Here is a 15459-nt window from a genome sequence, read left to right as displayed (position 1 = left end):
CAGGGTCACATATATATATATATATATATTATTTCTTTTACATAAGATTGTAAAAATGCTAAAAATTAACTATAAGTTACCTTACTAAAAAACTTTGAAAACTGTAAATCGAACACTGCATTATGTATAATTTTACTGTAAATGTTTGGAACTAAAAAGTATGAATTACCATATAATTTATGGCTTACTTACAATTAATTTAGTACTCAATAGGAAAATACATGTGCTTTTAAAGTAAATTATTGTTTAAGATTCTTTTAAATAAAATAAAAAAACAATGTAAAAGGACAGTAAAAGGATATTCCCAGAAGTCCCTGCATGATGCATCTATTTACACTACAAATCAAATCAAAGTTTGGGGTTGGTAAGATTATTTAATATTTTTATGTTCACCAAAGCTGCATTTATTTGATCAGAAACACATTACCGTGAAATATTATTACAATAACTGAACATGTAATTTGTTTCTGTGATGCAAAGCTGAATTTTCAGCATCATTACTCCACTCTTCAGTGTCGCATGATTCTCCAGAAATCATTATAATATGCTGATTTGGCATTCGGGAAACATTATCAATGTTAAAAATAGTTGTGCTGTGTATGTAATCAGTTACGTACATTAGGGTGTTTTGTAACATTTTATGTTACATTACAAAGCATTAATGCATTTTTACTCCCTATCGACCAGGTTTTTATGAGAATTGTATTGATAAAGTCATTTAGATGTGCAAATGTCTGAGATTTTGTTTACATGCTTCGATGCCAGATAAAAGTAAGTGTCTGAATGAGAGTTGATTTGGATGTCTGTGTCTGCTTTTCCCTCACCTGATCATCTCGGTCCAGCGTACAGCCTCCTGAAGCTCCATCAGTCTCTCCTTGTACTGGTTGCGCTCCATCAGCACGCGGGCCATCTCTACACGTGTGAACCGTCGTCTCTGCGTCATGGCCACATCGTCCTGCAGTGGAGATGAGTACTGCACCACAGAGCCACACAGAACAGAGCAGCACCACAAAACATGGCAGCAGTGAAGCAGAGGTTAGTGCATCAGGCTTTCAGCATTTCACAGCATCAAATATGAGGTTACTAAAGCATTGCGAGAAGGTTAAAGGTTTACTGCGCATAGCAATTTAATTAAAAAAGCAACGCCTGTAGAAGTGACTGGTAATACAATTTCTCATATCCAACCACTGACTGTGTTTACAACTTGATTTAATGTAATACATTTAAATTCTCACTTTAAAGGTCATAAATGGTTTTAAAATTATTAATAATGTAAGAAGAAAAAAAACATTATTTGGGTATTTGAGATTTTAGAGCTATGTTCCAAAACCTAGTGAGCATGATTTTTTCACTGAGGCTTATCACAGTGCATTCTGGGATATACCATGCTGTCACTGACCTGAGCTAAAACAAGGTGTTTTTGGAGAAAACATGATTAAAGTTACTACCTATTCACATCAGAGAGGCAGCTCACTACTTTTTGGAGCAGAAAAAGGAGTGTTTGAAATGAGACTGAAGTGTTTGACTTACATCCTCCACACCCTCATCTTTAGAGTCCTGAGATGCTCCTAAAGCTTCAGCTCTCAACCTTTAATCAAAGGGAGACATTCAGACTTTAATTAGATTGGAGTCACAGAGACTTAAAAATACACTTTCGGACACATAGAACGTGTTTTTGCATTCCACTGCTCTGCTTTGTCTATTGTCTGTGTAAGCATGTGCTAAATGGACACGTTTGACCATTGTGCTCAAATGTCACATATTTTCTGGTGACTCACACATGACACGGCGTTATAGAAACTGAAATATATCACTTTTAAAAGACGTAAAATCCTTGCATTTTCTGCGCATTTCACTGCCACACGTCTTATGTTTTTTGCAAAACTCAAAAACACATTTTGTGCGAAAGGCCCCTAAAACAAGTCCTGGATTAAACTCATGTTAGTGGTAGTTTGAATAGGCCGTAAATAATATTTTTATTTTGAAATATGCACACATTCACAACAAAGGCTCTGTAAATGTTTCTTGTCTTGTCTCATTCAGTTGCAAAATATATAAATCACATAAATGATAAACAAGATGTTAGAGCACTGAGGCAGACCAGCCTAAAAATTTAACTTTTTCACGATTTTGTTATCCTAACAACACAGAAAGTGACATGTAATGGAGTGCAGCAGAGCTGCATCAATAATATCAAATATTAGGGAGGAGTGGTGGCAGGACTCTCCTGATATTTTAATAACAATTACAAAAGAACAAAATAAAGCATATTTTGTAACCTTTTTAAACTTGGAAGGGTTCAATTTGAGCAGACGATTATACCCTCACTGTGCATTTACCCAGTTCATTCAGCATCTGCCTCATATTCGTGATCTCAACCATATTCTCAAAACACTCATTTTCAACATCTTCAAAAACAAAATTTTGATTGCTATTCACCACATCCACTGAGGTTTGCCTTTAAGGGTTAAAACTGTTTTTAAGGACCAATCTTAAAATCGGTCAACAAACGTCAATGTTGAGACAGAAAAATTCAGTGGAAAACAAACACGGGCAAAAGATCCAGACCTCTTTAGATCCTCCTCCAGTTCTTTCACTCTCTGGTCCACTTTGCTCTTGGACTGTTTCACTGTTTCCAGCTCTTCCCGGAGAACCTCCTGTTCACTCGACAGCTCATCCACTTTAGCAATCAGGTCATTCTTCACAATATTCAGGGCATTCCTACAGACATCAAATGACTCCGTTAGAGCATGAAGACGCATATATACACGAGCAAATAAACACACATTCTGTCGGTCTTTCTGTCTTACTTGGTCTCCAGTAGTTGTTTGTTCTCTGTTAGTAGATTTTCCACCTCTTTCCCCATACCTGTGGGATATACAGTGTTAGCAGGAGCAAAGACCACCATGAACTCTTTCCAAGTCACAGATAAACAGACTAAGGGACAGCTGATTCAAAACTACACCACGATTGTTTGAAATTACACCACAATCACAAAGAATTACAGTACATTTTATTACTTCCGTAGCTATTTAATACTAAGTCAGTGAAATCTCCTCTTTGTTGTGACACTGAACAATGACCTTTAAGGGTTTTATTTACAAGACATCTAAAGGGGTATAATCGCAGTCTAACTTGATAAGTGAACTGTAGAACATCCAAACTGACTTGGTAATATGATTCATATGAGCCGTAAAGCCATGCATTTGAAAGCACAGTATGAGCAGCCGAAGTTAACAGGATTAGAAGAGCAGAAGCACAGGAGAACATCTCACCAAAGCATAGCTACAAATAAGGAACGTATCACAATGTGCTACTGAAAATAACACAAGGGGGAAAAGGAGGCTATGAGCCTTACCAAAGAAATCATCCCGGACTGAAACAGAGAGCCGAGGAGGAAACAGAAGGAAAGTGGCGAGGAAGGAGGAGGCAGCCAAATGACAGAAGGAGTAAAGGAATGAATGTGAAGACAGAAGAGAAGATTAAAATAAGAAGATAAGAAGATGGAAATGAAGAGAGGCGGAATTAAAAGAAAAGATTAAGAGAACAGAGAAAAACAAATGGACAGGTACATGTTAGATATTTATCATCACACACACACACACACACACACCTGATAATTCCTTTATAATGCAAAATCAATAAAACAAATGACCAGTTATCACGATTACACTAAAAGTATTTTTTATATATAATATTTTTGAGGGACAGCCTTTAAAAAAACAGCTATTTATTAAAGACATGCACATACACATTCAAAGGTTTGTGGTCAGGAAGATTTTGAGGTTTTTAAAATAATTCTTATGCTCATCAAGACTGCATTTATTTGATCAAAAACACATTAATACATCAATATTGTGAAATATCATTGCCATTTATAATAACTGTTTTCTATTATAATGTATTTTATTCCTGTGGTGGCAAAGCCAACATACTCCAGTCTTTAATGTCACATGATCCTTCAGAAATCATTCTAATATACTGATTTGGTGAAGAAACATTTCTTAATATTATCAGTGCTGAAAATGTTTTTGCTGCTTACAATGTTTGTGGTAGTGGTGATATATTTTTTTCATGAATAGAAAGTTCAATTTATTCGAAATCTGCATCTTTGTTAATGTCTTCACTGTAACTTTTAATCAACTAAAACTCCTTGATGAACAAAAGTATTAATTTCTTTCAAAACATAAAAATCTTTCTGGCCCCAAACGTTTGAACAGTAGTGTATTTTTAAACGTTTTATATAGTCTTTTGTCGTATAGTCTAATGTTGTGTTTCTGAGGTACAGCTTAATGTATTTAAAGTAATATGACTAATTGTGTTTCATGTTGATGTTAAGTCCATGCAAAGGTCATGAAGAGCAAAAAAGAATGAGAACTAAAAATACCAACCAATCAGTGATCAGATACACACCTGAGAATTCCCCTAGGGGCGTGGCCGAGAGAAGCACACACAGGAAGGAAGCACAGAGAGGGGTCAAGGGTCAGTGAGTGAGACGGCCAATCAAAAGAAAGATCCACCTTCACACTGAGATCAAACAAATCAACAGCTCTACCTTGATAATGAAACAAAACAAATCAGAAAACTGCCAACATAAATAACAGAAATTACTCAAATGAAACAACTCAGGATGACTTCATCAGACCAACATGTGCTTAGGGGCAGGAGATACAGCCATGAAGCAAGCATGATATCCCAAGAGACCTTGCTTTGGGGATATATCCAGCAGTGTGGCTTCCCGACAAAAGGCATGCAATTCAAAGTGTAGGGAAGAAAGGCCCTTAGCCACTGTACGCTTAGCAATGGTACTTAAAATATAAACAGAAAATGAAATATCATTGATCTTAAATGCAGGTTACATATAAACCAAGGTAACCTGCATTTATGAGAAACTGTCAATCAACTGTGGAGGTAAAATGTTCAATAAAGGGTCATCATTTGAACGATGAAGCTTACCGAGAAGTTCCGCCCCTGCGTCCACATCACCGATGATGTCCGACTTGGCGTCTTTGATCTCATGGTACAGAGAGTCTGTGTTGATGCCGAATGCCTCATTCACTATGCCCTGAGAAGGACTTCAAAGGAACAAGAGCATTCCTCATTATTTCTGTGCCTTATTTCACTTCGAAGCTTGAATGTTTTTTGCTGAATTCTTTATATTACACAAAGCCACTTTCTAAACAGCATTTTTTTTATGATTTAGAACTTTAACTTTGATGGTCTTTTTGTATTGATCGGGTGTTTTGTGCTTTTATTCAGTATTTAATTGTGTGAATGATATGTATCCGTCTACCTGTTTCCTCCTCCGAAGATTCGAGGGTCCAAGCACATATCTAGCTCTGGTGTTGAGTCTATAATTTCCTGAAACTCTGACCATTCATCACTACTGCCCATACCTACAGACACACACAAATGAAAATTAAATGAAGACAGTCATTTTCCTGTAATGAAAAATTGGACTTCTGCAATCTGTAGAATGCACACAAATGCCGCATGCCTTTATTTGGCATTGTCAAATCATGTTTGGATTTAATCAATGCATTATGTGTGATGCACATGAAATGTCAGTACAAATTGTTTCTTTACTTATAATGCAAGTGACTGGAGGGGTTTCCAGTAGTGGCCGGTCAATCAGCAAGGCTGATATCTGACATTTTTTACCTATTAGCATCAGCTATACTATAATAAGATTTCAGAACAATATCAAGGAGAATATTTATTACTTGTCAAGTTAAATTACTGTTATCATTATATGATTACTATATAATCAAATTATTATATGATTAATTTTAACTACTTAAAATGAATTAAATATGTAGTGAATATTATGATTAATTTTATTGAAACAATGTTGCGGATGTGCTATTTACAATCTTTACATTTCCTTTAAAATATAAAAGTTTAGAATAAAATAACATTTTAAAACAGTTAAAAGTTTGGCGTCAGTAAGATTTAAAATACTTCTATTCAGTAAGGATGCATTAAACTAACTTTTTTGTTCAAATAAACGCAGCCTTGGTAACCAAAGGAGACTTCTTTTAAAAACATTAAAAAATCATGCTGACCCCAAACTCTTCAACGGGAATACGTTAACATACATCGATATATTGATGAACATCAGCATTGGCATCTGCCTTTTTTAAAAAACTTAATCGGTCAATCACTAGTTTTCTTTGTTCTTTTATTCAGTGTTTATTCTATGTCACAGTTCTTCCTTTCTCACCAATGCTGACGTTCCTGGTTTCCTGAGAGACCTGCACCTCCATGTTTCTACTAAGACGCTTTGCATTCTTGCGGCCCGGCCCCCGGGACATGTCGAACCCTCCCACCGATACCAGCCCATCATTCAGAGGGGTAACTGTTGCCGAGGGAACAGACGAAGTGGGAGTGTTTGATTTGCTCCCTGTGCTGCTGGGTGTGGCTGCGACCGAGTCTGAATCTGAGCCATCCTCCTTAACACAGAGAGAACAACATATCACATACATATTTTAATAATTAACACACTCTGCTAAACTTCTAAACTTAACCTTCTAAACTAGTTAATTTGGTATCGCTTTGACTAGTTTGATTGATAAACATTTATACTTACAAAAATATATTGTAATACAAATACACACATGCAAATGTAAAACATTTACAAATAATAAAATATCTGTGAAGTACCACTACATCCTTCCAGTTTCAAGATATTTATCTTTACAATAACTCTATGGCAACATATAAGGTCCACAGATAAAAAAAAAAACATAAGCTTTGTCAAACATAACTCAAACTGCTTTATACTCATGTGACTTGAGTTATTTGGAAAACAGGAAGTGAAGAATCACGTTTTTTTCTCTTCCTTCAAAGAACAGATGTATAGTTATGTGTGCACAGCTGACAGATGCTTCATGTAGGTGAGATTCAGTTCATTAAATCAGCTTTTTTAAAACACATCTGTTCATTTCAGATGGCTAAAATAAGACAAAGACGTCACAGGACATGGCAGAGGATGGACAGCCAAACCAAAATGATGGACCCTTGGAGGCCTGCTGGTGTCCATCAAAAAAACCACCCATGAACCTGATCTTGACACAAGCAGGCATAAGGGGGCGTGGCTGAGAGAACGATGATTATCATGACTCCTCCCCTGACGCGTTGGGGCGGAGTCATATCTGTCACACCTGGTAGCCAGGGGCGTAGACAGGTCTGCTGAGATCGCTGGAATGCCAGATGTCTGACGAAACCATTCTAGCCCCCCCAGGACCCCCACGTACCATGCCATCTCCGCCAGGAAACAAACTCAGTGATGGGGGGCGCTCTGTTTTACTGCAGAAAAAGAAAGAGAGACAGGAAAGGTTAAATATTTCAAACAATAAACCAACACTAGCACATCAACAAGAGCATAAATGCAACGGACAGGATGAAAACACATATAGACACAAAACCACATAGGAGAAAGAGGTACAGGTTTCTCAGGCTCTGACTTCAAGACTGTTAAACTGGGAGTTTGGGTGGACGGCAGGGTCATTTTTTATTTTAAAGAGTAAAATGGGAGATATAATGACTGCAGGGAAACACAGAGGTTTGGGGAGCTGTCAGAGATTGCGGGGCATTTTTACCTTTTCCTCCAGTTATGTCGTTGACTGCAGAGACACACACAGCGGCACACGCACAGAAAGAAAGAAACAAACAAAAAGAAGGTAAACACACGCATACTCACAAACACAGTCACACTATACTGACACAGGACATAACATCACATTACGTACAGTATACACAGCATGGAACTGACTTATGCTGAAATTGAAAACATGATGAAACTGCAAGCAACACCTTGATTGTCGCAATTATGGACTGTGCGACTGGATAACTTATTATTTCATAATGTTATTTTGTATTTCATTATGATAAAGTATGTATTTGTACAAAATAGGGGTGGGCTATAAGACCAAAATCTTATATTTATACAAACCCAATTCCAAAAAATTGCAAAGAGTTTGAAGTTATCATCATCTACAGTGCATAATATCATCCAAAGATTCAGAGAATCTGGAACAATCTCTGTGCGTAAGGGTCAAGGCCGGAAAACCATACTGGATGCCCGTGATCTTCGGGCAACTTTTTTGGAATCGGGTTTGTATATATTATATATCATATATATAGATACTGTATATATATTTTTTTTCCATGGTAACAATATATATCATGATATGAGTGATTTTATTTCACTGTAACAATATACTGTACATCACAATATAGTTATTATTGCTTTAAATAAGGTCTTTATGATATCAACATTTTTGATACCATAAAAATTTCATGATTCTTGTCACCAGTGTCAATATCACAAAAAACTAATATTAGCCTAATTTAAAAATAAATAAATAAATAAAACAAGCTCACTGAAGACAAGTAAACAGTCAGGAAACTAATAAGAAACCAATGGCAAGCAATAAGACAAAAATCTACAGTAGAACAAATAAATAAGAAATGCTACACTGTAAAGTAATCAAATAAAAACATTGCATATTCTTCACTGTGTAAATTAAATATATATTTCTTCTTATTAAAGTTACAAAAGTGATTTAGTAAAGCGTAATGAGAGATTTTCTCTCTTTTGTTGTTTGATTAACATGAATGACAGACAGCAGGAATATTAGACTGCTGTCACTTTAAGAGCTGCCCAGATCCAATGTACTGTTACACGTGTTTTCTTTCTCAGCTGTTTGCTTTCACTTAAGACCTGAATTACTGTGTTTATGAGGATACTTGCAAAGATGGGCATTTTTGACACATACAAGTGTGTGTATTTAAAGGGGTCCTCGGATGCCCATTTTCCACAAGTTGATATGATTCTTTAGGCTGAAAAAATGTCTGTAACATAGTTTGGTTAAAATTTCTCAATGGTAGGGTAAAAAACTAATTTTTTACCCTGTCAAAAACAGCTCTTTTCAGAGCAAGCCGTTTTGTAGCATTTTCCTTTAAACGTTAATGAGCTCTGCTGCCCCCGCCCCTCTCTTCCGAGCTGCTCTCATAGAGACTGTTTACTTTAGCCGCATTCATCGTGAAACTTGCTAATTAGCACATTATTAGGAAAGGCAATTTGCAAAGATTCATTACAAAATCTTATACTCACTTCTTCAGTAGGTGAAACTGGATCACGAATGATTCGCGCGAACATAGACGCATTTATGTAGATCGGGGGGTGCATTCCCTTTAGAAACAAACGTAATCCACTGCGAGTTCAGCGGCTCAGATGTTGGGAGTAAATGACGACTGCTATGTTCATTATTACATCCAACAACAGAACACCTCAATCGCTTAGGAGTCATTCTTGTCTACATCTGCTCCAGCGGTGAAACAATGGCGGACTGATGACAGCTCACTCAGGGCGGGTCTAAGGTAAGAAGCCAGTCCAGTCTGTGCTGAAACGCTACTGTCAATCAAACTATGGTGGGAGGGGCCTGAGGCATTTGAGATCGACTCGATTTGAGAAAGGGGTAAAGATTTTAGTAAATTAAAAATAACCACTGGGTGTATTTTTTATCATTATAGGGTGGTTGTATACACACACTGCCAAAACACATTTCAGTTCAAACAACTTGTAAAAGTGCATTGTAAGAATTACAGAACCTCAGACACTTTGATCTTCTGAGACAGACAATACACACATTAACATACAGACATCTGTTTCCACATCTCACTGAGAGAAAATGCGGGAAAACGTCCCTCACATATGCATCAGTTCCGAAACTCAGATACTTTGATCTCCTGAGAAACAGACAATACAAACTTACACGGGCATCTTGGAGAAACTCCAGATACTTTGATTACTGTAGAGGGTCATTCCATGCAAATAACCTTCTGCTCCCATTGAGGTGCAAACCACCCAGGTCTGGGACCTGGGTTAATGTAAATTCCAATAGTTTGTACATGCCTCCACTGGGGGGATGTTTTATCTTGGTTTTGTATTTAAAGGATTGCAGCAAAAGGGTTGGGGCGATTCTGTAGCCAGAAAGCCCGTAGTATGGAATGTGTCCACACACTCAATACTATGTATTTTCCTAAGAGTCAGGTATGTATCTTACTCTTAGATTCGTCTTTGAGAATTTGATGTCTTGGATTGATTTGATATCGTTGAATTGGCTATCTAACTGGCATAATACATATTTACCTGACTGATAATAAATTGTTACATTTGATGTATTTTGAAATTATTTTCTCAAGTAGATTAAGTGAAGGCTTATGTTTCCGCAAAGCTGCGTCCAGGGTTAAGTGCATACTAAATCTCAGGTTAGATGGAGCATGGGCACATCAGGTGAGGTTATGGGTTTCTGACTAACCGCTTGACCTTAGTTTAAGTTGTACTCAGTTACGTTAACCATGCATATTGTTTCAGCGTTAATCAAGTTGTACGTAGTTATATTAACTATCGGGGGCTAGACAAAGGGTCTAGCAGAACTTCTGATTAATGTTTTTGAGCATTACATGGGTAACTGTAGGGGGCTAAACAGATTAGTCATAAACCTCTGGCTAAGGGTCAAACTGGCGAGTTTGTGATCGTGGGTCCCACGCATAGCGGCCGCCGTGAGGCACCCTAAGCAACATAGATTCCTAATGAACGAGTAAATATGAAATCAAGACTTAACTAGAATAATCAAATGTCAGAATAATTAGAGACAGATAAACAACCAATTTGCCTTTCAACCTAAATTCGAGGTCATACTAAAATGGAGTCAGATTAGATATTAAAATAACTCTGCGCGCTGAAAAGAACGAACACGCAAGAAACCTTCATCCACCACTGGATACCTTCACTGGGCCAAGTGTGTGGACCTTACAGCATGTAGCATCCGATGACCCCTTTAACCGTTCAATGACTATAAAGAGTCAAAAATAACTCTGTTCAATGAACAGATGTTCCGCTCTATGAACACAGTCTTCATGTGCGCGCCTCTCAGACAGCACTCAGAAACAGTCTCTCAGACTGTTTGAGTTCTTTTTCGCTGCTGATTGGGTTTCAACGGCTTAAAACGGCTTGTTTTTTAACCGCAATATCTTAAAGCACACAAACGATAAATTTTCCTGACCACGTAGCACAGCAACATCACATGAGCGTGTAACCACAATAGAGACAATAGTTCAAAATCTCTACTGGTTGACAAATTTCTACCGGTTAATCATGTCTACCGGTATATCACCCACCCCTAAAAAACTAAAAATATTTCTTACATTCTGTGGTTAAATGAGTTATCAGTGCAGTTGACTCTCATTCTGCTAGGTTATGTCGAGGTTAAAAACCTAAACCCATCTAAAATATCTGTATCTAATGATTTAGTAAATTAGTAACATTAAACTAAGTAACATTAAATTAAGCTTTGTTTTTCTTAGGCAAAAGGCATCACTTCTGACTAATCTCACAAATCTGTACCAAAATTGAAAACTGCAAGTTTGTCTATGGCAATGCTTAATCAGTTGAAATCAACTGACTGTGTTTAAATGAAAAAAGAAATGTGTGAAATGTGTGGAGATGTGTTTATAATTGAGTTTGACTACAAGCTAGCCACAACTCTAGCTCTGACTAAGCAAGACATGACAAACTGTCACTGAGCATCATCACCCAGCGCCTAGCAACACTGTCTCCAAGACAACTGTCTTAATAATGGACCATTTTGTATCATCAAAATCTAAATCATCCAATACCTACATCTAAACTGCAATATACAGTCACAGCTGATGCTCCAAAATGAGTTTGCAGTTCAAAATTCTAAATATTAATTCTAAATATTCAATTCTGCTTAGAACTAATCAGAGGAATTCTTCCAACTGGTTACCAACAGAACATGTTTATTTAATAGCACAAAAGAAACATGCAAAACACAAATGAATTCCAAATGCACATTCTGAACTCTTCGTGTGAATGAAGGCTTGGAATGGCCGCATCATGCTGATTATACAAGTTACTCACGTCCGTCCACAGCCTGTAGACTCGGACTGATTGCTGCCTGACTGTTGCATCTTTGAGCGCTCAATGTGTTCCACATATGTCTGTATCATCTATAGAAAAACAAAAACAATGTCAGTGTATATGCTGAGATTTTCAAGAAGTGGAGCTTTGTATTTGTAACTTTCAAGTTATTGCTAATAGTGTCCCCACAACTTTAGACTAATGAATTTCCATTATGTTTCCACTCATTTTCCATGCCAAAAAATAAATATATCAAGATCACAATCACAAAAAGCTATTTTTAGCAGGTAAAACATGTTTTAAATAAATAAATAAAATAACTAGAAAAAAGTATATCCAATATGGAAATTTCCATTAACTTTCATAATATTTTATTTATTTATTCCATAACTTTTCCTACATTTCCAACACTTTTTCATCCTTATTCCCAGGTTTTCTATTATCATGGGAACCCTGTGTTAATTTGAGTTATCGTTCTGTGCTGGGGGGCTTTACTGACCTCCGTATGGCGCTGGTGAAGGGCATTGTACTCTTTCTTCATGTCTGATTCTCGTTCTTCCAGACGAGAGACTACAAGAGAGGAACATCACAAATGCATAGTGCAAGAAACTCAAATTTCTGTTTGTGTCAATTTGTGTGCATGAACGAATGTAGTTGAGTGCACAGACTCACTCTGGTCAGCATAGTTCTTGGTCTTCAGCTCGAGTTGTTTTGTTTGTAGCTCCAAAGTCTCCACCATGGTCTGCAACTCCTTCTTGTCTGCCTCCAAGGCATCTTCAAATTCAATGAACTTCTGTTAACACACAAACACACACAAACACACACAAGGTCAGATCCTTTATCTTACAGCCTGAATTGGAGGGAGGGAGGGATGGATGGATGGATGGATGGATGGATGGATGGACGGATGGACGGACGGACGGACAGATAGATAGACAGAGACAGACAGACAGACAGACAGACAGATGTATGTGATCTTTGAGATATAACAATGCGTGAGTGTGTGTGTATGTAAACTGATTTGAGTGCAAAATTATCCATAACCACATTATGAAGCAGAACAGCACAAGGTCAAAAAGCATTTTTGAGACGGGACTGTTCTTCGAATACAATACAGTCACATTTACACACACAGTTTTATACACACACACTCCAAGTGCAGTGTGTGTTGACTTTGAGCTGCAAGGATTTAAATGGAACACAATAGACTCTTTCTGCAGTGCGGCCCAGCCACAAACAGCCTCCTGGAATTCAGTAATCCTAGCACTGCAAAGAGAGGGAAAAACCAAATGCACTCTATCTAACACTATAAATTTCAAATCCGTCTTCAGTGAACACATCCCACTAGGCCGATCGTGTCATTCTAATGAGTGTTTTGACTAGAAGTCATTTCTAGAGTACTATATACACCTCATATCAGAAGCATGTCTACATATGGGAAGTAATGCTTTTCATAATGTAATTCCAGAATGCTAATTTGAGTTCTTGCTATACCTTGAGTCCTTGACATAACAATATCCCTCATTCAATACTGCAGTTTACCATTAAAGGTGAAGTGTGTATTTTCTGCATCACTAGTTACACTGAATAGAATACACAAAATAACGAGTGTTTCAAAATAGATCTCTCTGTCTGCAACTGGTTCGCCCAAAACTTGCGGCATTGGCTGAGACTATATTGCCGTGTCAGGCTGGTTGGGATGCCACCAAAATAATGACTAATATGCAGAGTCACAGTGTTTACACTTTTGTAGGAAGTAACTTACAATCTTGCTTGCGTTTGTCTTGCATATTAAGCAGGGATATGATATTTTAATGAAAAAAATGACATGTGACAAGCTGGAGTAGAGCCAAGTGCACCGGTCATGCCACCATACATCAGAAAGATGTGATTATGAAGCAAAAACATTCTTATTCAATTTTTTCAATTCAATTTTATTTGTACAGCGCTTTTCACGATACAAATCATTGCAAAGCAACTTTACAGCAAATTAAGTTTCTACAATATTTAGTGGTAGCTTATCAGTGGTGACTGTCAGTCAATGTACATATGGCAGAAATGTACGGAAAAATTAAAGACGTAATCAAACAGACGATGAACACTATTAACAGCAATTATTATATGCTTTATATCTTATGCCTTGTGCATGTCGTAAATAATCAGTATTCATTAAGCTTTTATACTGTTAGGCATCACTTTTAGATAACACTTTTTTATAGTCTACTGCCATAATCCCACAGGATGTGAAACTGGAGAATGATGTTTACCCCCTCTCTCCCTCCCTCCATCCCTCACTATCTCACTCACTCTGTGCTTTCTGTCCATCTAATAACATGGAATCGAGTTACAGCATCAGCCAGCCTCCTTCTATGAGAAAATTGATTACCCATAATCACCCTCCCTGCCCATCATCCTCCCACTTTTGTCCTCTGGACCCCAAGCAAATAAGTCTTTGCATTGCTGCAATAAAGCATAAAAACACCCATCCCTAACACTTAACTATTTGATTTAATTAATTGTATTATTTTAAACCATAGCCTATTTCTTTCTGCAGTAGAAACAAGCCTGCTACATGCAAAATTCCTTACTGGCGTCAATTATTTTAGGACAAGAGGCTGCAACTGGGAAAATGCACAATAGACTTGAGTGAACTGCTCATTATACAGTTTATAGTATTAATATATTTTATGGGACCATGTATAAATATAGTCTAGAAATAAATTTAAAAAATGGGGGGGAAAAAAACTTTAAAAATGCAGATTCTTTGGAATAAAAATTGAAAAATAAAATTTAGAAAAAAATAAAATAAAAGAGAAAAATATCTTTAAAATAAAGAAATAGATCTAGAAGAATAAATAGTGTGGACGGCTTTCATGTTGAAATACCAAGACAAATCGGAAGTAATCAAGAAATGGGTGGGAAGCATCACTGCAGTTACTGCATTTCATAATCACGCTCCTTCTCTGTAACATCTACGATACTGAAAAACAGCCTGTACTTTCTCTTTTTTGTACTTTTTACTGTCTTCTGATACAATAAGCTCTTAAAGTACATTGCTCAGTTATGACAGATCTATCATCCCTTACTCTCCTTTATATATTCACACACTAAATCTTTACAATTACAACAATGACTTGCACTTAAAGAGGAAACACACTCACATTTTGATTACATGCTACAGTCTAAACTCTGCTATAAAGCTTAACACAAGGAGAATCCCAATAATGTTCCGGGAGTGCAGTCGATAATACAGTTACATTTGGAAAATGTGTTAGCATGTAGCGACGATGCATGTGAAGAGTCATAAAGGGCATCTGTTCCCTGTAGCTGTCTAGTCATAGTAGCAGTGCCTGTGCTGACACCCAAACAAGATGAGAGTGTTTGTCTGCTTATTACTTATGTATAAACGTGTATGAGATAATCTTTTGTAGGAGATTTAGAGATTTGTTTCCAGCAAGTATAGGCTGAGAAACACATACAATTTTCTTTACGGGACAAAGCACGAGTTG

At 37.0% G+C, this 15459-nt stretch overlaps 1 protein-coding gene across 10 annotated transcripts in view; it reads right to left on the bottom strand.

Moving 5' to 3' along the window:
* mapk8ip3 (mitogen-activated protein kinase 8 interacting protein 3) overlaps window positions 1-15459 on the bottom strand; it is a 31124-nt gene that overhangs the window by 13709 nt on the left and 1956 nt on the right. For 4 of the 10 annotated variants that reach the window (XM_016252918.1, XM_016252955.1, XM_016252962.1 and 1 more), the window contains exons 2-15: window positions 12623-12743; window positions 12450-12520; window positions 11951-12039; window positions 7602-7625; window positions 7164-7308; window positions 6224-6452; window positions 5294-5396; window positions 4957-5075; window positions 4414-4425; window positions 3359-3376; window positions 2811-2868; window positions 2569-2721; window positions 1531-1588; window positions 825-973 (exon numbers count right to left, since the gene is read on the bottom strand). In XM_016252918.1, coding sequence (XP_016108404.1) covers window positions 825-973; window positions 1531-1588; window positions 2569-2721; window positions 2811-2868; window positions 3359-3376; window positions 4414-4425; window positions 4957-5075; window positions 5294-5396; window positions 6224-6452; window positions 7164-7308; window positions 7602-7625; window positions 11951-12039; window positions 12450-12520; window positions 12623-12743 — 1349 coding nt within the window. The remainder of the gene's footprint in view (window positions 1-824; window positions 974-1530; window positions 1589-2568; window positions 2722-2810; window positions 2869-3358; window positions 3377-4413; window positions 4426-4956; window positions 5076-5293; window positions 5397-6223; window positions 6453-7163; window positions 7309-7601; window positions 7626-11950; window positions 12040-12449; window positions 12521-12622; window positions 12744-15459) is intronic. The other 6 variants (XM_016252968.1, XM_016252982.1, XM_016252924.1 and 3 more) reach the window with 5 other exon arrangements.

The sequence above is a fragment of the Sinocyclocheilus grahami genome, unplaced genomic scaffold (genome assembly GCF_001515645.1).
Source record: "Sinocyclocheilus grahami isolate Dianchi unplaced genomic scaffold, SAMN03320097.WGS_v1.1 scaffold27.1, whole genome shotgun sequence".
Taxonomy (NCBI): domain Eukaryota; kingdom Metazoa; phylum Chordata; class Actinopteri; order Cypriniformes; family Cyprinidae; genus Sinocyclocheilus; species Sinocyclocheilus grahami.
Note: the sequence above shows the minus strand (reverse complement) of the source record. Positions and strands in the feature narration are given on the sequence as shown.